The sequence below is a fragment of the Saccostrea cucullata genome, unplaced genomic scaffold (assembly GCF_032062105.1).
Source record: "Saccostrea cucullata isolate Sc308-1 unplaced genomic scaffold, CSIRO_AGI_Scuc_v1 ctg4089, whole genome shotgun sequence".
Taxonomy (NCBI): domain Eukaryota; kingdom Metazoa; phylum Mollusca; class Bivalvia; order Ostreida; family Ostreidae; genus Saccostrea; species Saccostrea cuccullata.
In genome coordinates this window covers 1-27,840 of record NW_026931343.1, presented here as the reverse complement: position 1 = coordinate 27,840, position 27,840 = coordinate 1, and the positions used below count along the sequence as shown (strand labels likewise).

At 32.6% G+C, this 27,840-nt stretch overlaps 3 protein-coding genes across 3 annotated transcripts; 1 reads left to right on the top strand and 2 right to left on the bottom strand.

Moving 5' to 3' along the window:
• Positions 1–6,368: 6,368 nt before the first annotated feature.
• Positions 6,369–7,692, bottom strand: LOC134232279 (angiopoietin-related protein 1-like). The gene is made up of 2 exons (XM_062714236.1): positions 7,533–7,692; positions 6,369–6,895 (listed from the first exon to the last, which is right to left on the bottom strand). The coding sequence occupies exons 1-2, from the start codon at positions 7,690–7,692 to the stop codon at positions 6,423–6,425; spliced, it is 633 nt and encodes a 210-aa protein (XP_062570220.1). The 3' UTR covers positions 6,369–6,422.
• A 4,052-nt stretch (positions 7,693–11,744) lies between these two features.
• Positions 11,745–15,971, bottom strand: LOC134232280 (uncharacterized). The gene is made up of 3 exons (XM_062714237.1): positions 15,672–15,971; positions 12,781–15,216; positions 11,745–11,841 (listed from the first exon to the last, which is right to left on the bottom strand). The coding sequence occupies exons 1-3, from the start codon at positions 15,752–15,754 to the stop codon at positions 11,745–11,747; spliced, it is 2,616 nt and encodes an 871-aa protein (XP_062570221.1). The 5' UTR covers positions 15,755–15,971.
• Positions 15,972–18,191: 2,220 nt separating this feature from the next.
• LOC134232281 (breast cancer metastasis-suppressor 1-like protein) lies at positions 18,192–26,613 on the top strand. Its single transcript, XM_062714238.1, has 9 exons — positions 18,192–18,373; positions 21,525–21,615; positions 21,987–22,114; positions 22,458–22,537; positions 22,731–22,827; positions 23,063–23,155; positions 25,154–25,218; positions 25,594–25,665; positions 25,995–26,613. Exons 1-8 carry the CDS (start codon positions 18,241–18,243, stop codon positions 25,633–25,635), a joined length of 729 nt encoding a protein of 242 aa, XP_062570222.1. The 5' UTR covers positions 18,192–18,240; the 3' UTR covers positions 25,636–25,665; positions 25,995–26,613.
• Positions 26,614–27,840: the final 1,227 nt, after the last annotated feature.

Below are 27,840 nucleotides of genomic sequence, written 5' to 3'. Positions count from 1 at the left end.
AATGACATCGATGCGCATGGGAAAAAATACTGTTTCTTGTTAAATGACAAATTAATTTGACGTAATAAACAATGGATTGCCATAGTTCTTTCAAATATTAAAAGAGCATATTTCAATGAAATCGACAATGCTATATTTATCAACTATTTCAAAATTTCAGAACGATTGGAAATAGGCCAAACGTTCACATGGTTGAAATATAGATCATGTAAATTTACTGAAATTTATTTTTCATCTAGTTCTATAAGACATAAATTTTGCACAAGCAGGAAGAATTGCTTACTTACAAATGTTACTTACTACCATCCTCACCCAACCTGCCCTAAATAATACTGAATCATATTGTAAAATGTGTTTACCATGAGAAAAAGACTCATGTAAACGGTTAATATATCTTACCGGATTGGAGAGAACAGAGGAAATTTAATTGAATTTATGTCGTGTGAAGATTTTTTTTCTAATTTTTCTAATTTTATAGAAAAAAAAATACTTACATGGTTAATTTGAAGATCGTGTACCGGTACATTTCTAGTTGAATTTAACATATTTAACATAAATCAAAACATATCAACTTCAATCAAGAAGTTGAGATTAGAGAGTATAGTATCTCAATTGCATAACGAAATTTCTCAATCTTCTTACATTTTTAAAAATAAATTCTGCAGCATTCTACTAACAAATATTATACATGATGGCTTCCTAAATCTAACGCGTGGAAATTATCGATCCTTTTTCATATATGAGTTCAATGTTTATTTAGTAAATAAAAAATATACAATGTGATTGAGTTCAAACTTCTAAAACTGAAAAGAATATTTGCCTTAAAATTAATTGATATTTTTAACCCTTTTAAAAAGTATTGAAAAACGAGTTAAAGAATATGTAATATTAAAAACGTATCCTTAAACATGTGCAACACTACAGATAACCAAATAGAAAAAATTTTTACCAATATCTCTGACTTCAGTTTGCATGTGGCACACCAGATTGACCTGCTCTTCTGTTTTATCGAGAAAATATTTCCTGTAAACAATGCTTTAATATTTTTTTTTGGAAACGCTCGACAATACTTAACTTTCTATTTCAAACGTTCATCTTTAACAAGGAAACATGATTTTTAACATCATAAAACCCATATCTGTTGTTTAGAGTTTATGACTTTTTTCCTAGTAAAAAGTATCCAAACATATGTTATCAATATGTCAAACTCTATGATATTTTTAATTTCGAATTCATATAGATATATCAAATCAATGGAGGATTGAAAATAAATATTAAAAACTGAAATAGCGTCAGTATATGAGTTCACAACAAGATACTTCTTTTTTGTAGAGGTTTGTGAAATAATTGTGTACTATATGAAATCATGCAAAAAATTTGTCTGCTAATAACATGGCAAAATTCCCATGGGAATTCCAACAGATTGGTTGACAGATTGTTCGAAGACTTTATTTTCAAAAGCTACAAAGATATTGTTGTTTGGAAATTCTAGCAACTTTGAAAAACATGATATACAATAAAGTATCTGTCTATGATGTCAAAAGTCTGTACTTTTAAAAATTGTTGTAGAAAGTGTTGAAAATTATGTCAAATATTTTGATGACATTGTTTTGGCAAAGTTTTGCAAAGATTTCCTTGTTGTTGTTTTTTTAGAGTATCCATATCTCATTTACATCATTTTTAAATAACATAGATCGAGGAATTATTTGGATAAGACTTTAAAAAGAGACGAGTCACGGCAGGCGTTGGCACGATAAAGATTTCTCACTGCTCAATGAACCTGAGTGCCAAGTAAAGGCCAAAAGGATGGTATGTCATACGGTCCCCAGTCAACTGACAAAAAGTTAAACATCTCAATTTTACTTTAATCCTTGATATGTGTACCCTAATGGAATACGTACTAAATTCATACGCAATTGTAGGCACCGACGTGACTTTCTAACTGACCATTCAGTTTATAGTGGTATTACTAGTGAGCACTACAAAAATACTAAGAAAATTTTATCCTTGAAAATGAGTACTAGTATTTTTATACTTGCTTTCTAAAAGGCAATTTTATATACATTTCAATCAGAGATTATATACAAATATACAGTATCAATGCTCAATATTGCAAACATTTGGTCTTTTGTACACCTATATTTTTTAGTTTTGTAAGGCGATTGGTGGGCAATTGTCTCTCTATGTAAAAATTGTAAAGAAACAAAACAAATATTGAAACAAACTCCTTGAAAACTTAACTTAAATCGTTGAGCTTCTCGTTTTTAATTTCAAGAGGTCGCAAACATTGCCTTGGATCTGTCTTCAATTCACATATTCCATCTCACGTAGTAAAGATCAGAGTGTGTCTCCCCAATATCTTCTTCATTCGTCATTTTCAACATCTTCAAGGATACTACAGAAATTGGCAGATTTCATCCAGTAAAACTCTTAAATCACCTATAGGATGATAATCAGTGGATCTCTAGGAGAGGAATGCCCTATCCTTAAAATCATTAAATGTATCAGAGAGAGACTACCTTCATAAGAGCTGCAGATTACTGTAAAACGTCCTTCAAAAATTCTGCGAATGAAATACATGTATATGGAGTTTACAAACAGTTTTCACGCTCAAAAGTCAATTCAAACAATACAAATAGAGGCTGAGCAAACATGGACTGCTAAATCAGCAAAGGTGGGATCAGGTGCTATGGAGGAGTGAGCATACCCTACCGACCGGTCACACCCATCATCTGTTCCTTTTCATGATCGGGAAATAACGGGAAAATCTGTCGACAAAATTTTAGTAGGTAAATAATGACCTAACACTAAGTATGAAAAACGTCATTCAGCATTTGACCTAAAGATGATTGTATTTGCTGATTAAGTCTTTGTATCGACCCTGAAAACTTACAAATTGACTTTAAACGAGACTAGTAGTCTTGTTTCGTCAACTTGTTTGTCAATAACTTGTCTTGTTTTAGAAATTGTATATACGTATCTGGAGCGTGCTTTTAAGTATCTGATCAATTGAGAGATATGAAGTCTGTACACAAGTGGAAAGGGTATATTGCTGCATTTACATATATAATTAAGGTAGGCTTAACGATTGAAAAGTTAAAAATATCTAAATGCGAAATAGATGTATAAGACTCTGTGAAACCTTTAATTTGAAGCTCGCTGTGATATATCATGTCAACTTATGAATGGAAATAACTATTATCAATTCAATAATTAATTCAGTGTTGGAAATAACAATTCTTACTTCATGTTAATACAAATGTATGTCTGCTAATTACGGGTTGCAAGTGGCACCCGTGGAAATTCCAGATTGTTGGAAACCTGGTCTCCAAAGACTACACTGATATTGGCAAAGAGAAACCCAAGCATCTTTTTACAACTTCAGAGTATTTGTATGCACAGCAAGCTAGATTGTTTTTACAAAAAAAAATCTTTACTTACTCAATCTAAATTTTCCTTTATGAGGCATAAATATTCATGTATTAGGATATTTTAACTCGTGTCATGAATTATCGTTCTCTGTATGAGCTCCACCAAGTAAACTCATATTGTTCCTATGGTCGCGTCAAATCTTAAAGTAAAAGAAATAAATATATGTCTTATATCATCAAGCTATATAAGTAAAATACTTTCTGCAAATAAGACAATTCCACTCCATCACTTTTAAAAGTTATGAAATATTATGTCACAGCTGCACTATAGTTGTTACTTCATATAAATAACAGAACAGCTGCTGTGGGTTCATTTGTATATCTGTATTTCAGTTACTTTGATGAATATTATAAGAAGAATAACAAGTAATAGAAGGTGACCTGTAAAATAAATGAATACACTCATACACTAGCTAACACTCACACATTTAATTCTTTTAGATTATTTAAACTGTTCTCTTTAATTAGATAATTAATAGATAGGGTATTTAATATAATCAGAGCAACGGTGGTAAATTAATTCTTACCGAATAGACAGGTTTAATTTGTCTTCATTATAAAATGAAAGACTATATATCTGGAGAGGAGATATACTCTTCCTTTCTCCTGACTGTCATAGGGTGGAGTGAGTTATTAAGGGTGTTTGGCGCCAAGCATGCGTATTGGGTACCGAACTAGTAAAACCACTCACACACTTCTCACACTGAAATATCAACCAATCATACACCTTCAAACCTCACCCATTCTGACACAGACACCTTTGACCTTTCACACTCTCAAACTAACCAATGAGCATTCAACCCCATGAATATCAATGAACGACTTTATGAATGACTGAACACATAGTAAATTCCAGAGTACTGTAATTCACTATGCTGTATAATAGATGAAAATGATGATGATGGTAATGAAATGATTAGTATATTAGGTCACAAATTATTAATGAATAAATTATAAAGTATTTATTATAATATTAATTTATTCACCCTGTTACAATTTTTTGGTAAAAATTATTTTCTCTCCGAGTCGGATAATAAACGGCTCTTATTGAAATATTCATAATCACGTGGTCTCGCGTGCTCACAACAAACGATGGTCCAATCTCGTGAATGAACCTAAAAGCATGATGGTCTACAACGTTTTTACTACAAACACGTGAGTTAGGGATTGTCAATACGTGAGCACACCTCAGAATTGGTTGCTTTCTGTACCGAGAAATAATCACGTGCAATTGTCTTTTCACTAGCAGTACAGCTCGGGGAAACCCTAAACAAACGGACCTGTACAATGGAGCAGGGAAAACTTTATTTTTTATCATTGTTAATCATCTGTATGCAAATATGAGCATGGGGTTAGTAGATAATAATTTACATAATGCATTAAGCATGTAAATGCTTGGGAAAATGCACCAAGTCTTTCCGAGAGCGATTTAAAAAACTAGCCTTTTCGAAAAAAAACAAGCTAATTCAGAGAATTCGTGTCCCCCGCTTAGGGAAAAAGTCGGATCCCCCTGACTGAATTTGTAGAATTATTAAATGTATACATGTATACTGAAGCAAATAAAATACATGTATGTCAATATGCGTATAAAGATTCGATTGTTTATTCTTTATTATGTGTAGACATAGAAGATTCTTTTTATATTGAATATTTATCACACTGTAATGATGATTTTGTAACCTCATAAATTATTCTTTTCACATGCTGAATACTATCATTAAAAAAAAAGGTAAAAAAAAAAAGGTCCATCAGAGATTCGATCCCGGGGCCTCACACATATGAAGCGGGAGACATACCACTGGACCACGGAATCGCTGTTAATGTAATGAAGTATATGCAGAAGTGAAGTCACATACATGTACATTCATGTTCGGTATTATCAAAATTTAACACAATTCATGGAGTTTGATTTATTTAGCCTTTATTAAACAGTTCTAATAGATGTAATAAGAACATAAAGTCCGCCGAAAACCTGTTTTATACGCAATAACTCTCCGCATGCCCCTGTGCTAAAAATAGCGACAGGTAATACGATAAATACTAGTAAAACAAACGGGGCGGGGCACTTTGAGAGGGGTGAGAGAGGTCCTAGGGAGTTTTGTATAAAATTACATTACATAAGCTCAACATCTTCTTGAAATATCACCCGGAAATGATAGTGTTAAACACAGACAGAATGTTTAAATTTACGACCTTGAACTTTGACCTTTTGACCTCAAAATCAATAGGGGTCTTCCCTAGGCCACAGGGAGTTGTTATATTAAATGTCATATCAATAGCTCAAATGGTTCTGGAGATATCGTGTGGAAACGAAAGTGTTATAACAGATAGAATTTGCTTATTTATGACCTTGACCTTTGACCTTTTGACCTCAAAATCAATAGGGGTCTTCCTTGGGCCACAGGGAGTTGCTATGCTAAATTTCATTGCAAAAGCTCAAAGGGTTCTTGAGATATCGTGTGGAAACGAAAGCGTTACAGACAGACAGAAAGACGGACGGACGGACGGACGGACGGACAGACCCAAATTAATATTCCCCACTTTTCAAGCGGGGGACAAAAAAAAACATGTAGTATTTTAAGTAGTAACCCATAAATGCATTAAATGCAACTCATTGAGCTGATTGGTCGATTTGTCAGTTATATTGGTTCCTCACTGAACAGACGTCACAAAAAATATTTTCCTCGACCTGATGATTCTCGCGATGCTTTTCCCGCGCACATGCGCAGATCCAGGATAAACGTCAGTCCTTTATAAATGTGCATGAGAATATCGTGTTCTTTTTTCGACCAGTAATTTGTTAATACCTAATAATATTTCGTAGAATTTGCAAGAATGCTTCATTTTTGATAGCTTATCATCCTTCAGAAATTTTTGTTCGGTTAATAACTTGAACACTCCATAAAACTTTGATATATAATTAAAGAGCTGTTAAATGTGTTATGCATTGTGGTTAGTTCTTTCATTTAATGCGCTAATACTTTCTGATATTTATGTCACTTTGCGCTCTAAATTCGGCTTTATTTTCATCTCCACGTGTTTAAGTGAATAGTTAGTGCCAGTCCAGGGTTTCCATGTTACACCATCATATTTTTTATCGTCAATTTTCCCATTTCTATAATATTTTCCATTTAAATTGCTCTGATAGCACTTATAAAACCACCATGCTGCGTGGAATCTCTTTGCGCAACTTCCACCAAATTCCTTCACAACTTGATCATTGTCAACATCTCGTGTGGAGAATTTTTTATTGTTATGTTTAATCATTCCATCACCGGCGTCCCCCACATAACATCCGATATGCAATTTGTACCCTTCGTCTTCATCATCAACTACAAACGTGCTATATTCCGCGTATTTATGGTTTTTATCCCAATCCGTCATCTCAATTCTAAGTGTGTAGTGATCCTGATTTGTCAGTCGGTGTATCACGTTGTTTCCGAGCCAATGTTCTCCATATACTCCTACAAAATAATATACGAAAAGTTAAACAAATTAACTACTTTAATTATCTCTATGGTCTGAATAGTTTGAAATGCGAAATACAAATTGCTATGTTAGAGTAATATTACTTCGCAATTTGAAAATATCTTCATAATATAATGTAAAAAAAATAATAATAAAGCATGGAATTGACAGACATCATTGATACTTTTATATACACCCAATTTTCCTTTGGCTTACAAGTACTAGTATGTAAAAGGTGATGATAACAAACAATGTTCAATCTCATAAAATAGTGAACAGGCAAAGACATGGATAAAACCAATCGTGAACACACATGGACAAAACCAATCGTGAACAGGCAAAGACATGGACATATCAAATAGTGAACAGGCAAAGACATGGGCAAATCCAATCGTGAACAGGCAAAGACATGGATAAAACCAATCGTGAACAGGCAAAATCATGGATAAAACCAACGGTGAACAGGCAAAGACATGGAAAACCAGAGGTGGTATCAGGTGCCTAAGAGTAAGCCCCCCCCCCCCTTTCTCCCCTTGTCGACTATTCAAATGGTTGATATCTACTTTCTCATCCCTAAGACATCTGTTTACTTTGTAATGAGATTTTTATAATGACAATGGATGTAAGATGTACCTCCGAATCCCTCTCTGTAATCCTCCCAGTCCCTATAGAAATTGGTTGTGCCGTCCTGTCGCTTCTGAATCAACGTCCATCCACCCTTCTTCATGTCGCAATACACTTGAATTAGTCTGTTGGTACCATCAGGTAGGACCTTGTAGACACCATTTCTCATGTTTCCTTTGAGAAAGTAATCGTAACAATCTGTAAAAAGAAGTTGAAACAAGAGGCCCATGGGCCACATCGCTCACCTGAGCAATGTGGCTAGGAAATAAGCAGAAATCAGTTTATTATTGAAAAGTTTAAACCCAATAGTGGTCCCAACCAATCCTTAAAACGGAGAGGGTATGATTTGAACAAACTTGAATCTACACTAACTAAGGATGCTTGCATATTTCTTTGACTACCTGTGGATTTATTGCCCTTTACATTTGAACTTATATTGTGGCCACACCCTACCCCCAGGGGTCATGACTTGAACAAAATTGAATCTACACTACCTGAGAATGCTTCCATATGAATAGGACTAATCATGGCTTTGCTATTCTTGAAAAGAAAATTTTTTCTACATGTTTCTATGTAAAACTTGGATTCCACGTTGTGGCCCCGCCCTACCCCCAGGGGTCATGAATATGGTCTTGAATAAATCTAAATCTACACTACCTGAGGATGCTTCCCTATAAGTTTCATCTTTCCTGGCACAGTGGTTCTTGAGAAGAAGATTTTAAAAGAATTTTCCTATATATTTCTATGTTTCATCTTTCCTGGCACAGTGGTTCTTGAGAAGAAGATTTTAAAAGAATTTTCCTATATATTTCTATGTAGACTTTGATCGGCCATCGTGGCCCCGTCCTTACCCCGGGGGTCATGATTTGAACAAACTTGATCTACACTACCTGAGGATGCTTCCCTATAAGTGTCATGATCCTAACTTTCTTGGCACAGTTATTCTTTAGAAGAAGATTTTTAAAACATGCCATCAAATTTTCACTATTGCTCAATTATATCCCCTTAAGGGGGATGTACGGCCACCTTTAGTGCAGTGAAAACGAAATGTAAACATTTCTTCAAATGGCTAAAATACATTATATTTTGATCAAATTTTAAGTCCTAATGATAAAGATACATAAATATTCATAACTGAATGCATGTTGTGTATATATAATCTATACTTTTGCAGAAAAATGCTTTTGATGTGCTCTTTAGAACTGCGCAGCTACAGAATTCAGCAGAGCCTTAAAAAATCCAAAAAAATATGCAAACTGTGCATTAATGTTCTCTCTACAACCATTTGTTGAGAAAATGTCTAAATTTTGCACTTTTAAATGATAATTTCAAGTTCAAAACAAGGTACCGTTGTCTCCAAAAAGAGTGCAAAGAACCATGAAAGTAGTTCATGGATAGCAGCACGTGGTCTATTTTTAGCACAGAATTTTGTTTTCCAAACCTCTTCTTAATATGGAGGGACATAACAATCTTTAAATGTAGAAGAGAATTACAGTTGCAAAATATTTCAAATAATATGAACACTTTTAAAAGAGGAAAGGTGTTATAGTGTGGCTTGAAGTAATTTATTTAGTATTATTATCGAACAGTTGTTAAATAGTGTACGTATTGATATAAAAAAATCTTAAACTCTTTGATTCCAGGTAAGGAAAAATGAGCATCATCAAAGTTAAAAATTAAGAGTTTGTAAGTTTGCCATAGATAACTTATATTATCTATCAAAATTTTAATTATCACCAATGAAACACAGAGAAATAAGACACATTATAATCGATATGAATGACCTTGTTTTAATACCTACTAGTACCAGGGGTGATCAAAAAGTTCGAACTATCTCTATATCTACAAAACCACAATTCAGATTAGAAACATAGCCAAACACAAGTTCTATAAATAGCATATGCTGAAGTTTTGCTCCTTGTTTGTGATGTCACAATCTGAAAATGACGTCATGCAGGTACTTGTGACGAAAATTCTATTTGCCCATATTGTCAAAATTAAAATTTTACAAAGTAAAGAAAAAAATCAACATAATTAAATATTTTATACCATCTTTAAAATGACGTTTGGTGGTCCTCCCAACTCAGGGAAAAAATATTGGGTCCGTATTTATAGGTGAGAAAGAAATTCCTTTAAATTTAAACATAATTGTTGACGGAAGAAAAAGAAAAAATATCGTGTAATGGGATGTAAAAAAAATGAGTCGGGCCAATTCCAGGCAGTAGATCGGGAGAGGGGGCAACCAAATATTTTTATAACAAGTGGTCTTATAAGGTTAGTACATATTCCATCACGTACTTAGTAATGCAAAATTTTTTAATCTTTTGCACTGTTTTGAAAAACAAACATAGGATTTTCGGGGGGGGGGGGGGAGCCTCTCACTTTTTTTTTGCGATGATAGACATAGCATATGCAATGGACCTTTCTTTGCAAACGTTGTACTCGCTTCTAAATTTCGAAGAAACAACTCAATATATTTTATCAAGCTTCGTATGCATTGAGCGAGAGCTTACAACGTTGTCAACATAATAAGACATGATGCGTTTTTATGTCCAAACATTACTCCATACAATGTGTTGGTCATTGCAAACAATCTAGCTATTTATGTGAGGTGCCTGAAGGAAATCCTATAACTGCCTATTTTTCTATCTAACTTCTAGCCAAAATATACATATGTACCAATTTTAGAATGTAAGACATGTAATTACAATTTGTTTTTCATGCACCGCATATTGTTAAACATTTTCAAATTATATGCTAAGCATCCTCCTTGCAGTGCCCCATTTGAAAATAACTTCTATCGCCACAGAAAAAAGACCCGCCGTAAACACATATGTTTAGGACATTTTTATCTTTTTTCTTGAGTTTTAAAGAAATCAACAAATTATCAAGACTTGTCCCATGAAAAATTAAATATAATCATGGTAATAAACGGATATATCCACAGCAGATATATGCACATGCCAACCACGTGCTCAGTGGAATAATTTTAACGAGGAAACTCGAACTGTAAACAGAACAGTTTTTCCCGATTTGCTGGAGTGGGGTTAAAATCGCGTTTTTCATTAATCAGATGATGCGATGCAACAAATAAAAGTGGTAAGTAATATAACCTAATGATTATTACAGGGTAATTTCTTGTCTTGATGTTATTATGGTCGCATTTATTCTAAAATCAATGTTATTCGAACTCTGTTTGACAGAGCAATGGCGGACGAAATAAACATATTGCCCCAGGAAGACACCCATATGAAAAATCAAATTTTCCAGAATTATGGAAAATGACAAGAAAAAAGCGAAACAAATGGTTGTAGCCATATTATCAATGAATCAAACTAACACCATTTTCAATGCATTTATCATCTCGTTAATGCTGTAGCTGCGCAGTTCTAACACGATTAATTTCCTCCTAATTAAAACAAAATAAACTTAATTGTTTACTAATTTTGGTCTCTAACAGTAGGTAGTTAGTGCATTAGCACTTTGAGTAACTTTGGTTTAGTTTAGTAGAGTATAAAGCGCATTCTTGGTATTTCTTATTTTACACCAGACTAGACCCAATTGGCTTGTACATCCCCCTTAAATAATGGCGTGGTCCATCATTTGAACTAACTTGAATTCCCTTCACCTATGGATACTTTGTGCCAGGTTTAGTTGAAATTGGCCTGTGGTTCTTGAGAAGAAGTCGAAAATGTGAAAAGTTAAAGACGACAAAGACAACTACAGACAACGGACGAAGAATCTGGGGGGATTAGGCGAGTCATATGCCCACACGAATTTTGTCGCTCTGTAAGCATATCGGAATAGTCGTACGATTTACCTAAACATTTAAACTTTGTACAGCACTGTTCTAATGACAATATCTACATTTTTAAACCTTGCTGTTATCGTTACAGTATTTTTAACATGTGATGCTTTTCATACTGCGTGTTAATTGTTCTATTGAATATGTTTTCAGGGGTGGGGAGATGGTACGCTTTACCTTTCCTTTTCACTGTTTTTGCATACGGAACAGCCATACCGTGCTGGTCTACCCATGATTGTTTACATTTCGATTGTGCAATGTAGTCTTGACTGAATGCATTCAAAATGTTATACATATCTTGAAAACTTGTTTATTTTAGGAAATATATTAATTGACCGTAAATAAATTTATTATCTTATTTTTTCACTTTGTTTTTAGTGTAAAAATATATTTATCTATAAACTTCAACCTGAACTTCAAAAAAAAGCGTGATTCGAACACTCGCGACAAATACCTGGGGGCTTTAACACCGCCGCTATGACCACTGAGCCACGCAGTCGTATATACATTTCCCTTTAAATAACAAACAGTTCTATATGTATAGCAAGCACACAATTGGACTTGGAGTTTTTGAGAATATGTTCCGAAATTGAAGTAGGAAAACTAACTTTTTTATATGGAGTGGGTCTTCGTACCATTTTTTTGAAAATGGTAAAGGATACATCTTTCCATACCCTTTCAATATTTGTTTACAAAAAAATGGTATGCAGACCCACTCTATATAAAAAAAACACAGTTTTAACACTCAATTTCTATCATTTTTACGGTTACTAAAGCGTTTTACCATTTTGGTGGGTTAATTACAATCAATTTCTAAGTCATTTGATTCTGGTTTTATCTTAACTGTATGCAGAGGATTATAAATAACTCTCAAATTTAACAAAAAGTGGAATTAGTTAGAATTTTTAAATTCGATATTTTACCTGTCCTTGCGTGGGCATATGACTCGCCTAATCCCCCCAGATTCTTTTGATCAGAAAAGCTCACTTGAGCCTTTGGCTCAGGTGAGCTTAAAATACAGAAAGATAAAGACAAGTTACATTGATGAATATACATAATCTGATTAAACTTAGTATCATAATTTGATACGAACCTTTTGGGTCACTTTGTCCATCTGCAACATACTTTACTGATGTGTTTTTTCCTTTTGCTATTTCAGTTTTATGTTCTCTATTTTCTAAATTCGTACTCTCATTACTGCTATCTTTATTTTTCGTCTTCTGTAATTCTTGTAATTTGGCTTTATCACCAGAATCATCTATATATTTTTCGTTCGTATGTGAGCCGCTGATATCACTTTCGTTTCTACGATTTGTATCTTTTTTCATATGTTTTGCGACAGAATTTGGGTGTACTTCGCTTTTAATTTTATTGATATTGTCTTCGCTTCCTTTACCGAAATCAGATTCCCATGTATTCATACTTTTTTGTTCTTTTATCATATCTTTGTCTTCGTTTTGCACATTTTTTGTTGTTAAAGATTGTTTAAGTTCAAGTTCTTCGATGGTCTTTTCCATAGCCTTTAAAACCTCCTCTTCACTGGTTTCATTGTATCGATCAACATGGAGGATATTTTTGTCTTCCTTTTGAACACTCGTCCTATCATCAGGATCAGGCGGCTGTACGTTTTTTGAGGTTTCAGAATCTTTTGTTTTGTTTGATTCCTTTTCTTCACTTCTTGGAATGATTTCTAAACTTTCTGGTTCATTGTCAGATTCAGAGTATGACATCAGGCTTTCTGATTCACAATTAGCAAAAATAAAAGGTGAGTACGGTGCACACTCGGATATAATAATAAAGCCCTTAAAACAATGTGCACTAGAGTCACACCATTCCTGAAGTTTGACAGATGATGTGATTGAGGTGTAATGTAAATACTCCTTTAACTGTTCATCGATTTCATCGTCTTGGTCTTTTAGTTGTCCAACAAAAGACGATTGTTCAATTATTTCACCACTTTCTAGTTTTTTATCTGACACTAGATCGTCTAGTTGCTGTAGCAGTTGGTTTGAGAGATCATCAAGATATGATTCCTTTGAGTTTGTGGCTGGATCAACCAGTCCCTGATTTGCCTGGCTATTTTTTAATTCTCTGACGTCTTCTAAACCACTTTCTAACTTTTGCTTCATTTTCTCTGCTGTTTCACGTTGTTGTAGAGTTTGTTCAGTAAGAGATTGTACTTTTGCCATAATTTGTGACATCAATACAGTTTGGTTCATGACCATTGCATACAATATTCTGTTTTGGTCATCAAGACCCTCGGACCGATTCTTTAAATTATCTATCAAGTTTGATTGGTTTTGTAACTTCTCTGACAGTTTCATAATTGTTTGCTGTTGTTCTGACAGAAGTTGGTCGTGATTAAGCTTTTGTAAAGAGTAACTTTCAGAACTGTGTCCTAGTTCTAAGTATTTTCGTTGAGTTCTCTTCATTTCGTCATTTTCAATTTTCATATGATGGAAGCTTTGTTTCATTCTTAACAGCTCGTTCTCTAACCTAAGAATGCTATTCTCTAGTCTCGCTATGGTACTGGAATGATTTTCTTTGTTCAGTTTTTCCATTAACATCTGATTTTCAAGCTTTATTATATTTAATTCCAGAACATTTATTTTCTTTGTATACTCTTCCGTTTTCAAAGACAACATGTCTTCCAAAACCTTTCTGTCAAACGTTTGCTGCGATTTATATTCATTGTTGTTTTCTTCATTCGAAGATCTTTGTACAGCATCATTTGGTAAATCTTTATTGTTATAAGACATGAGCATATCTTCAGAATAAGCAGTGTAAGAAATGTCGTCAATTTCCTCGTTAAATTTTCCATCTATTAGCATTCCTTCCTGCTCTTCAGAAAATTCATTGGGATCGACTAAATTTTCCATCTCCTTTCCTGCTTCAAAGATTTTATTGGTGTTTTTATTTATACTGCCTAGATTATTTGGAGTAAGCAAATTATCTGTTAAGGAAGCTGTACCTTTCTCCAGCTTGTCTGACATATGTTGTGTCATATTAAACATTGCTGTGTTTTTTACTTGTAGTAAGCAGTACGAGGGCGAGAGTGCATATGATATTTTACAATTGTATCCAAAAATTTCCTTGGTTGTTGAATCCACTTTTTCTTTTGGGGATATTTTCAAAATCATGTATTTTTGTAATTTCCATGTATACCTTCGACATGTCTTTCCTCCGGTTTCCATATACTTAAATATGTCTTTAGCATTTCTTTCTTGTAAAATTTCTTTTGAGTTACTTGTTCCATTTGATTCTGTCTCGATTGTTTCAAAGTCATGCGTGTTTTGCTCTTGACTGAGAATTTCTTTCTGCACCAATGAATTTTGATTCTTGTCATCTAACCAGGACTTATGTGCTTGGTTATCGTTGTGCTTTTCTGAGTCATCAAATTCCCCATCACTGTTACTTTCATCTATTATTTCATCTAGTTCTGTTTCATCAATCTCACTATCGTCTGCAAACACTTCGCTTTCTCTGTCTCTTTCCCTGAATATTCTTTCGGCTGCTTCCTCCTGAGATTCGAGTTCTGCAATGTTCTCATTTCGTGGATTCTCTATCTTGGTTATGTCATTCTTATGTGATAGAGTATTTTCTGTGCTTTTTATAATTGTTAAATTGTCAGCTGCCTTTAAAGTTTCTGTTGTAGATTTTGAATTGGTAGCTTTGACTTTCCCTTTCTTCATTTCATTTTCGTACATTTCTAAGATTTTACAGTCGACAAGTTTTACGTTACGTTTATTTTTACCGTGGACAACTAGTTTCTGAATTGTGTTGTGTAATTTTTGCTGCTGGGTATTCATTGAGCTATCAAACAATCCTTCAGAAGACATTTTGGTATACCATTTACTGATGTCACACTTTTCTGCTTCTATTGCATTTCTGTAAAATATGGCACAAAATATGTACATCAAAATTCTTCTAAACGCAAAATAGGATAAACTGCTAAAAATGAATTAAAATATTCTAAATTCATTGATCAAAATCGGCAAAATTAAAAGTATATAGACGAAAGAATTATTTTATGTTTTAAATTTAAAGAATGATTACAAGTGAAAATAAAGATTACATAATTCTTTTATGTGTTATATTCAAAATTTCATCGAAAATGAATTGTTGTACATAAAAATGCGTACCATTATTTATTTCATATTGATATAAATTCAAGCTTAGTAAAGGCATTCCTTTATTACTAAGAATATGTATATACAGAATTTCCATGTTATTTTTTAATGGTCAAAACTTGCTTGCCACATAATGAATGAGAATACAGTATAGATATTTAAATATATATACACGTATCTAGTTTAATACGATATAAGTCTCTAAATTCTTACCCTTTGATTCCATGAATTAAGCAGACAATAATCTGAGTTGTGAGGATACATAGAATTATCTCAGTACCAGTTCTGGTAGGCATTGCTGGACAATTGTAATGAAATACTAGGTTTGTTATTAAGTATGAAGGCTACGTAAAAAAAATTTCTTCGTCATTGTTGCAACGTGTCCGTATCATTGACGTGGCGAACATCGTCAGCTAGGTTTCCTTAGAAAAGTTTTGTAAATCGACTTATTCAATAAACAAAGACACAATATTATTATACCATGTGTTCAGATTCATTGATCAGAGGTGTGACAGCTTGGCAGCGGTGTTTTCCCGCGCAAAATCGACCCACGGTTAGTCTCTCCAATAATCTAAACCAAATTATCAGAGTATATTTTCAATAATCCTCAAATAATGGAAAAAATTTTTATTTTCTTTGGGTCTTATTAGCTATTGTACAATGTTACACTCAACTACATGCAATATTTATATAATAATTGCTGTTTTAGGTCAATACGTAAGTCGTTATGTGACGGCGATCTAGCCATCTGAGAAATACAATATTCAACGATCCTGAAAGAGGAGATCTTGTACTATGAAGGTGACTAAATCATCGTATTGACTACAGCAATTGTCTTATCATATGATTTAATGACTGAAAGATACAAACTCATAAGGCACAAACCATGTGTAAATTTATTTGTTTAAATTTGCTAAAATCCTAGCCTAAATAAAGCAATGAGAGAATGATCGATGTTAACTCGAGGTACTGTGAGCAATGAGCTCACTAATGATACCCCTACTCCCAAATGATTTTAATGGCGAAGTCCATGTTTTGCTCTGGGAGACCCGTAATAAGTGTCAAATCAAAACTGATAAAATGGGAGGTCATAATGGCATTATGTAATAAAGAATCTGTGAAAGTATCATTAAAATTTTATTCTGTGCTATAGGAGGAGCTGTGGATAAGACCTGGGTACCCTTCAATATTACAGAAAAAATGACAGTGTCCAAATTTTGCTATGAAAAACCTAAAATATGTGTCGGGTCAAAAATAATTTATTAATACGAAGTGCTCAAAAGCACCATGTAACAAATACTCTATGAAAATCTCTAAATTTCATTCAGTTATATAAGGCATACAACTTAAATACATGTAAATGTGCACTTATTCTCTTTTTCTACAAAAAAAAAACTTAGTTCCAAGACCGGGGAACACGTCTTAAATTTTAAGCAATAGCCAAATTATCTTTTGAAAAATGATTGCTAGAGTCCTGTATACATGCATTAAGGTTTCGGAATTTTCATTTTCACCGGGGGGGGGGCTAAATGGGGGTTGGAAAAATGACAGTTTCCTGATAAAATAAAAACTGGTGTTCTGTAAAAAAAAAAAAAAAAAAAAAAAGTGTTATGAACTTTTCTTACATTTTAAAAAAAGGAAGTAATCACGTCATCTTTGGGAAAATGAATAGTAGTGTAGATTAGATAGATGTCCAATAAGATTAAATGTGGATATAAAATATTTTTCTACAAAAAAAAATGGGTCACTGAACTCTTCTTACAAATTTAAAAAGCACCACCAAAACCATATTTTCGAAAATTAAGGGGAATCTCAGCGAGATGTTGTAGGGACTAAAAATTTTGTCTGCACATGGTCGTAGGGACACCAGACAAAATTTTAGTCCCTATACGACATCTCGCTGAGATTAGAAGTAGGAGTAACATAACAACAACAACAACACCCCCCCCCCCCCCCCCGCGGCAAAGGGGTATATTTTTTTTTAATTTTTTGTTATAAAATTAGGCTACTGCCTTTCAATCCCCCCCTTCCCATTCATGTCGGTTTTTCAACCCAATATCCTCCTACGCAGGCTGAATATAACAATATATTCTAAAAAGATTACTTCAATGGCTATAATACTTAAAATTAATTTTGATAATTAATTTAAAAACAACATGGTGTGACAGACGGACGAACCAGAATAACAACGAGGCCTAGTTAAAAGCCACTCTCCTGCAAATTTATTCTATATTGTTTGCTTACAAAAAGGACTCAAACCATTTACATGAGAATTGAGAAATTAGACTTAGCTGTCATGATATCCAATACTCTTATTACTCAATTATAATGTTTTTTTAATGTACTGAATAGGTTAATTTGAATAAATTCACAATTGTTTAAAAAAAATTGTTTGTTTATTTTTTTTCCTCCCTCCCTCGCAGGTTTCGAACTTTGGATGTGATGTTAAACGTAGAATTAACTTTGAACAGCCTTAAGTAGTGTATCTCTGAAAAAAATGTTTTTGTCCCATGGTTTTCTGCGATGAAAAAACTCATTGTCCCATGCCTGTTTGTACCGGTCCCATCATTGTGATAAATTTTGCCTGGTTCTTTATGGGAGTGAAGAAAATACATTTTATTTATGTTGAAAGTATTCTGATCCGCCTATGTTGTATCTATGATGTAAAAATAGAAACAGTGTGGTTTTCCAATACACATGCGCATTGCCATTAATTCCGACACAGACTTCCGCTACGCGCACTTTGAATGTTTGGGAAATGAGGTGAATATTTTGATACGATATGATGAAAATGCCTGTCTTGGAGAACGGAAAAACGGAAACAGAGGAAGAAGAAATGGAGCAAGAAACCCCGGGAAGCAACAACAGTTCTGATGATGACTCAGAAATGGGTTCAGAGGAAGAAGATGGTTCAGGTAAAATTTGTAGAGGAAGACGGGGAATCCCTTCTAGACATTCCATGAATCATTGAATTAATTGATATAGCATGTCTGTAGATTGTTATAGTTATTCAGGAGAAGAAATTTACGCATTTTATTATTTTTAAAGTGCGATTAGTAGAAATGAGAGCTCTTATTTCGAATTTTCTCAGCATAACTGTGATGTCGAACCCGAGGGTGCACGATGTTTCGGGACCACGACGTTTCGGGACCTGACTAATACGACGTTTCGGGACTAGCGACAAGACGGTTCGGGACTTGGGTAAAGACGATTCGGGACTTGGGTTATTTTTTTTGGGTGCAAGATGTTTCGGTACCACGACGTTTCGGGACCTGACTAATACGACGTTTCGGGACTAGCGACAAGACGGTTCGGGACTTGGGTAAAGACGATTCGGGACTTGGGTTAATTTTTTTTCGGGATCTCAACAAATTATTTTATTATGGTGATATAGCATATTATTCTAAGTACACATATACGTAATATTTTAATATTTCAAGCTAAATCCGAATTTTAACATTTATAATAAAAATTTTCATAAAGATATACTTTGATGTGTTTTTTTCTATAACAGACGAATAAGAATAAATCTTTACAAAATTCATTTTTATTTCTAAAAATCTTATCAAATTTTTTTTATTAGTTATTTTTTCTTGAGTGTGTGGTAAGGGGGGAGGGCAAACTTTAAGCTTCTCAGGTTGATGATATATATTTTAAAAATATTCAAGTGATCTCCAGCTACCTTCGAATATATCTTTAAAAATATGTCAGTATTAATTGTTAAAACAACAACTAGGACCAGGTACACATATCCCATAGGGAAGTGTTACGTACATGTATAAAGACGCCGCCGGTAATGGGGACTGAAAAGATTATGTGGTTTCTTATGAAATTTTTTTAAGAAATTAAAAATCTAAAACTATGCAAAAAAAATATCGTTTGTTTATTGGTAAATGAAATAATTCCAGATCAAACAATATTTATAAAACAGTAATAATTTTCCCATCTCAAAAGTTCAACAAAATATAAAGGTTTTCAAAATGTTTTGATCGTGATTTTGTCTATTTTTTTCCCAAACGGTTTCAAATATTTTTTCAGAAAGTTTTAGCATAGTATTGGAATCCCTGGAAATGTTACGAAAACATTTTTAAAGTTTCCAAAACATTGTAAATAAACATATTTTACAAATTTTGCAAGAACATTTTCCCTAAATGTAGATTTTTCAAAAATACCGTGATACTTTTAAAAAGAACATTAAATGGTATAAACAACATGATTTCATTTGGTATCGTTTCAAATAATGTCTTTAAAAATATTTTAAATTTCATAGCTTTATCTATTTAATGTGGCTAGGTGGAAATTTCATAAAAAATAAAATTTAAGTTGACCTGTTAACGTAGTCATTTTTTTTTAAATCTGGAATATCTTTAAAACACTTTTACAACGTACATGTAACATGAAAAATTTAATATTTGCAAATTAAATAACATTTAGTATTTATTTACAGTATCATTTACAGTGTGTGATGTACCTAATTATGTAACACCACATAATATTACGCACTGGTCGGGTATATACGAAGATCGATAATTTAGTTTCATTGAGATTTGTAGTCTGTGTATACACAGTAAACATGAATTCAAAGACAACTACCCGTAAAACGTAAAGTTTTTACTGCACATGTGCTAGCTTGTGCCTTTGTAAATTCTGTAAACAAATATTATGAAATCAAACATCTAAAATTATTATTGAAATGGAGAGAAAGAAAGTCTTAGAAAGAAAAACACGTCCGTGATCTTCACACAGCAGTTGCGATTGTGTCCCGGCTTTAATTCTACAAACTCTGTCTCGTATCAAACACTATAAATAAATCAATACATAATTCTAAAATATATTTTTTGAATTAAATTTTGGTTAACCAAATACTTTATAAACGTAATATATCAAGTATATCAAATGCTATAATAAGAAATGAAAGAGACAAACATCGCGGGCGTTTGATTTTCTCGGCATGCGTGCTCCATGCCGCATGCAAACTTTAAAACTAATAAAAACTATAAGAATTGTGTATAAAACTGAGAAATTATACATGTATAAACATAAAAACACAAGTAAACAAGTTTTATTTCATTTCCTTAACAAAATATATAGAAGTCCCGAAACGTGTTAGCCCAAGTCCCGAAACGTGTTAACCCAAGTCCCGAAACGTATTGTCAGGTCCCGAAACATCGCGGTCCCGAAACATCCATAATTCGAACCCGATTCCAGTTTGCACCATTCTGGAATATCAGTACTGTTAATATGTTCTGTGATAGTAAAAAATAAAAATAATGAATGAAAATAGACAAACTTTCTTGATAAATATGAATAGTGGGTTTCCTATTCGATTAAAAAAAGTAGGAAATCATTATTTTAAACCCCCACTGTTTATTTTACTGTGGCAGTAGACGACTTTCACATTTACAAAAGTTATTCCCATTTGTGGGGTCAAACCGGGGTCAGCCGGCGTAAGGCACTGTTTTCCCTCTATAACCTTACCAACTTTATGGGTCAGTATTTTAGAAATAAAATCTGTATCAATATGTTTATTATGTTTTTCATGTTGCCTCATACTATGGCAGTACAGGTACAGGTCGAAATTGCCCGATTTCGTTTGAAAATTTAAAATATTAACAGGTAGCTTACAAAGGACAAAGTGGGGAAAATAAGCGTTACGCCGATACGGGAGATAACTCTTAGGAATGTGAAATTTGTCTATCATTTGTCTATAAAAATATTCTTAAGAGAAGCAATATTCACTTCTTTTCCTCAAAATGGCAACTTTTGGTGCCATTTTTCCTGAGGACTTCACTGACTTGAAAGGATTTTTTTCTTGGAAGACAGAAGAGACAAAGATTATGTTTTTTAATTGTGAAATTAGAATTTTTAACATACAAAAAGTATTCAATATAACAGAAAAAAATTTCAAGATTGGCTCATACGATTTAGAGTTATTTGAGAAACTTTATTTATATATCTAGGCCTTATCCTATTTTAAACTGTTAGCAGTATACATCATGTGCATGAACAAGCATTCCTACAATTTAAACGTTAATTCTTCATTGCATTTTTAAATAAATATTACAGAACTTGATGAAGAAGAATGTGAAAGAAGAAAAACAGAATGCCTAGATGATATGGCAGACCTAGAAAAACAGTTCTCAGATTTAAAAGAAGTGTAAGTTTTCTAGAATATATTTTGAACCATTGCCATTGTAAACATTGTATTCTTCTTAAGCGTTTTCTGTTGTCTCTGGACTAAAACAGCAGAACAGATTATAAGAAATTACTTATTTCTTAAAATTAAACAATCATTTCTTGATTCAGTGATGTCATAGATGTACATGTATGATGTAATCGAGGCTGGTATATGAAAAAAAAAGATTAATCCTCTTTTCTTTAAAACATATACCAATTTTTAGCATGTCCTTAAATATGGAAAGAGGTAAGTTGTTACTAACAAAGTTTCTCACATGTATAAGATATCTTTAATGATAGCTGCTTTGGGCATGACGCCATGAGCTTTATTAAGACATCTACTTATTACAGGCTTTACAAGGAGAGAATGGGTCAAATTGAACATAAACTGGAGGAAGTTAAAGCAGGCAGGGCCCTGGAATACCTCAGTCCTCTGGCACAACTACAGGAAAACATGAGGATTAGAACAGAAGTAGCAGGTCAAAGTTCTGGACAATTTACATTCTACTGCACAAATTTAGTTTAAAAAATAATTGTATTATAAATAATCTGTTTTCAATTTATAGGCAAAGCATTGAAACTTAGCATGTGGCTGAATATAAATAGATAGCCTGACTTTAGTGGTACATGTACAATTAAATTTGTACAGAACATATGATTCAAGAATCATTTCCTCAAATGTTACCATGTTTGAAAAATGATGATAGACTAAAGAAGTTATAACAATAATATAAAGTTTGTATGTGTTGAATTTGTGTTCTGTCATTTTTTTTCCAGATAGTAAAATGAAGGTGAACATTATATTAATTTTTTTTCTCACAGGAATCTTAAGGGAATTCAGGATAGACAGTATTCAAAATAAATTTGAAAGTGAGGTTTTAGCTGCACAGCAAAATTTAGAGGTAAAATATAAATTCTATTCCAACATTTACTTGTTGCATTATTCATGAATAATTTTTTTGCAAATAATCTTATATTAACTTTATCAGAAAAATAAATATTATGTTCTGTACTTTAATTTTATGGTAAATCTGCTTGTATCATTAATTGTTCTTTCTTTGAATCAACATTTCATATGGTTTCTTTCCACTGTAGAGTGAAAAGGAACTTTTATATGATAGTGTCAAAGGTGAACTTGAGGATAGAATCCGCCGACTAGAAGAAGATAGACATAATATAGATATATCTTCAGGTATGTGTTTAATCAGTGAAATTTAGTATTTATTTCCTTAGCGATTAGCACAACTTGGTTATGATTAAGACTTTAGTCAACATTTTTCAAAGTAAAAAATTTTTGTACACGTCAACTTTGTTCACTTTGTATTTTGTAATACATTGTAGTCAAATTGTAATATATTGTACATAAAGCTTTACTTTTTTGGTTCAAAATCCTTTGACATTTTTGTTATTTTATTTTTGTTTCCTAGATCTCTGGGATGAAACACAAACAATGAGTAAGAGTAAAAAGAAAATAGACGGTACTTCTTCAGAACGAAGGAAAAAACCTGTTTCTGTGTCAGGTATAAGATATCATAGATTCTTTTTTTAGCTCTACTGGTCAGAGACCAGAAGAGCTTATGCGATAGTAATACGTCCGGCGTCCGTCCGTCCGTCTGTCTGTCTGTCTGTCTGTCTGTCTGTCTGTCTGTCTGTCTGTCTGTCTGTCCGTCTGTCTGTAAACAATTTTTCAAAACGCTACTCCTCCTACAATTTTAGTCTGATTTCAATATTACTTGGCACACAAGTAGACTACACTAAGATACATAGAATAGTGCATTGGTTTTTGATTTCGATGAACGCTGTTGCCATGGTTACTAAAAATAGAATTTTCTGTGAAATTCCTTAAAAACGCTACTCCTTCTACAGTTTGGGTCTGATTTCAATATAACTTGGCACACAAGTAGACTACACTAAGATACATAAAATGGTGCATCGGTTTTTGATTTCAATGAACGGTGTTGCCATGGTTACTAAAAATAGAATTTTCTGTGAAATTCCTTAAAAATGCTACTCTTTCTACAGTTTTGGTCTGATTTCAATATAACTTGGCACACAGGTAGACTACACCAAGATACCTAGTTCTGTATATCGGTTTTTGATTTCGATGAATGGTGTTGCCATGGTTACTAAAAATAGAATTTTCTGTGAAATTCCTTAAAAACGCTACTCCTTCTACAGTTCTGGTCTGATTTCAGTATAACTAGGCACACAAGTAGTCTACACTAAGATACATAGAATAGTGCATCGGTTTTTGATTTCGATGAACGGTGTTGCCATGGTTACTGAAAATAGAATTTTCTGTGAAATTCCTTAAAAATGCTACTCCTTCTACAGTTTTGGTCTGATTTCAATATAATTTGGCACACAAGTAGACTACACTAAGATACATAGAATAGTGCATCAGTTTTTGATTTCGGTGAACGGTGTTGCCATGGTTACTAAAAATAGAATTCTCTGTGAATACCTTTAAAACACTACTCCTTCTACAGTTTTTATTCTGATTTCAATGTAACTTGGCACACAAATAGACTACTCTAAGATACATAGAATAGTGCATGAGTTTTTGATTTCTCTGAACGGTGTTGCCATGGTTACTAAAAATAGAATTCTCTGTGAATACCTTTAAAACACTACTCCTTCTACAGTTTTTATTCTGATTTCAATGTAACTTGGCACAAAAAAGGACTACACTAAGATACATAGAATAGTGCATCAGTTTTTCATTTCGGTGAACGGTGTTGCCATGGTTACTAAAAATAGAATTCTCTGTGAATACCTTTAAAACACTACTCCTTCTACAGTTTTTATTCTGATTTCAATGTAACTTGGCACACAAATAGACTACTCTAAGATACATAGAATAGTGCATGAGTTTTTGATTTCGGTGAACGGTGTTGCCATGGTTATTAAAAATAGAATTTTCTGTGAAATTCCTTTAAAACACTACTCCTTCTACAGTTTTGGTCTGATTTCAATATAACTTGGCACACAAGTAGACTACACTATGATACATAGAATAGTGCATCGGTTTTTGATTTCGATGAACGGTGTTACCACGGTTACTAGAAATAGAAATTTCTGTGAAATTCCTTTAAAACGCTACTCCTTCTACAGTTTTAGTTTGATTTCAAAATAAGTTGGCACACAAGTAGACTACACAAAGATACATAAAATAGTGCAATGGCTTTTGATAAGTACAAACCAGTAGAGCTACAGTCTCGACAGAGACTTCTGGTTAATCAAATGATATGTAACATTTCCCCAGCAGTATTAAGTTCTATTTTTAGTACTACTGGTTTATAATCTTAACTCCATGTATTTTTATCTACTATACATTAATTTTGGCAATTTACTAGTGAGATTATTGTAATAAATTAAATACAAACTCAGTTTTTTGAAATGTAAATGTTTTGCAAGATGAACTCTTATCATTAATCAGTAACCATTTACTGGTATTATTTTTGTTGAGAATAAATATTGTCTGAAGATCATACTGATATCATTTTGGTTTTCTTTAGGGCCCTATATAGTATACATGTTAAAGGATGTAGAAATTATAGAAGACTGGACAGCAATTAAAAAGGTTGGACAATAAATGTATTTATGACTCATACATGTTTATCACAATTTTCTTTCAAAATATTGTGTTGAACATATTTTATTGAACGAGTCAAATGGATTGGAAACAAGTTCTTACAACTTACTAGTTCCTCTCCATAAATATAACAATATGTCATGCAAATAATACATCAAAATATAATAATTATAATATTTTCAAGTGATGCAATTAAATTACAAATCAATTTAAAATCTACATGTTTCAGTAAATCTATGGACAGCAGCAAAAATATGTATATTAAGGGAAGAATATCCATGATTAAAATGAAAACAATGTATATATATTTCTAAAAAAGGCAAAGAAGCATTTCATTTTCATTTTATTTGATTTTCTTCAAAGGCACTCAAACAGAAAAGGAAGTCAGAGTATGATTTCTGCTGAAGCTGGAACTTCTAAATGTGCAATGTTTATGTGAGTACAATTTATTATATGATGAATATAATTTCCATGATAGTTTAAACTGTGGAAGGTTTCTAAAAACAAGCTTCGCCTCTTCATTATAGAAGACACCCTGTATTGACGTATTTTAAAGGAATTTTTGACACATCACGTTCTTTAGCATACTTATAGCAAATGTCAACACATCTAGCATGTTACCAACTAAAAAGAATCAAGCCTATTAGTGAATTTGTTTTACTAATTTATAAACCTTTGTCTGATTTTTAATTCAAAACTATTAACTTAATTTTATGTATAATTATGTACATGTATTTAATTTTCTTCCTCTGACTAAATCTCAGGTGGTGCTTCTAAAGCAGACAGTCACTGCCAGCTGTCCGTAGCCTCGGTGTTCAGGTGTCAAGGACATCTCCAAGACAACACAAGACTTGTGCTTGCCAGTAACTTGTTAAGCAGCTGACCATGTAAATCCAGGTGTGGGTGAAGAATCTGATGAATTATACCCACATTTTTGGCAAGCTACACTAGATATGTGTTTTCATGGATGTGAGAGACTCTGTTTTCTGTTACATTAATATTGATTGTGCATGCCAAAATAAACTATTATTCAATACAGTGTGTTATAAAAAACAAATTTGTATACTTGAAAAATCTAGATTTTGTTTAGATTTTTAATCAAAAAAATAGAATATTTTATAATCTGCTTTTATAGCCCAATTTGGGTGACCATCTGTAGGTTTTTCCAATCTAACAATTGGAGCTACCCAGTTCTCTTATACTCAACCTCTCCTATACAGTGAATAAGATTCCCAGAATATTTGTCACCTAGTGTCATTGTGAACCTCCTGTTTTTCTTTTCCATCGAATATCTACTTCATACATAAACTCTTATTTTGAAATACAATAAAGATAGAGATAGACAATCCACTTGCAAATTATCAATTGTTTTTGACAATTTGTATCTTCAGACGATATTTTCATAATAATTCCTGATTTAATCATGTTAATCGAATCATTTAGCATTAATGACTGTAAAAATGATTGTAGAAGTTTATTGCATAGTTCATGTAAAAAAGTTTCAATTTTATTAGATATTATTTAATCTATAATTACATAGACTTATAGGAGAGATATGAGTGGGTTATGATTCCACATTCAGAGTGCTGTTTATTTTCTCTTATGAATGAAATATTTTTATCTGTCCAGAAAACCTTTGTCTGTACAGTTCTAGTACATGCATTATTTATTTTTGGTGTATAAAAGTCATTGCTGAGATTTATCAGTTGTTTGTTTGTATGTGCATTGTTAAAGAACATATTCAGTGAACAAAATAAGCCAATTTATATGTGCATTAAAGTATCATGTATTTTGTATATATTGTTAATGAGAGGTTGTAAGTGTAGTAAATTAAAGAAGTTGTTTTATAAATATCTAATTAATGATTTGTTGGAAAATAAGTGTGTGTTTTTTTTTTAATTCTAGGAAAAATTCAGGCTGACCACATTTCATAAAAGGACGGTAGTTCTTTCTGTCCTCCAATTGTTTAGATTTTGATATTTTTTGCTTCATAGAATTGATCAGAACAAAAGTCTGCTTCATAGCCAATGTGAAAGGGCTAGATTAAAATGATTTTAGTTGACTTATTGGATGTCAGGGAAAAAGATACCAATGATACTCACTATTTTTATTGCATAGGTCAACACAAGTAAACATAAATGCTTGTTTATTTTATGAAATGAAACATAAACAAAAAGGACAATATTAGCTGCACTGATACTGTAATGACTAGCTAAAAGCAATCAGGTTTAACAAATTTAAAGGGTCTATATTACCGAGTGCTAATATAAGAAATGAGAAAACCAAAATGATGTTTCCTTTTTATGTGTCGTGTTCAGTTTTAATCTACAATGAAAAGATATGTACCGGTACATGTAGATTTATATAAACAAGAAACTTTTCAGATGAGAAGATCACCATTACTATGTTAATACATGTATACAAATCAACAAATACATGTAATTTTACATACCTCTCTACTAGATTTTTTAAAGAGCATGAAGTTTAGCTACTAAAAAAAACTATTTATAGATATATTAATGTTACATTTTTTTTTCTTTTGTCATTAAATTTAGATGTCATTGAATTTCTACTTAAAGGGGTCTTGTTGATCAAAATGTCTAAAAACCA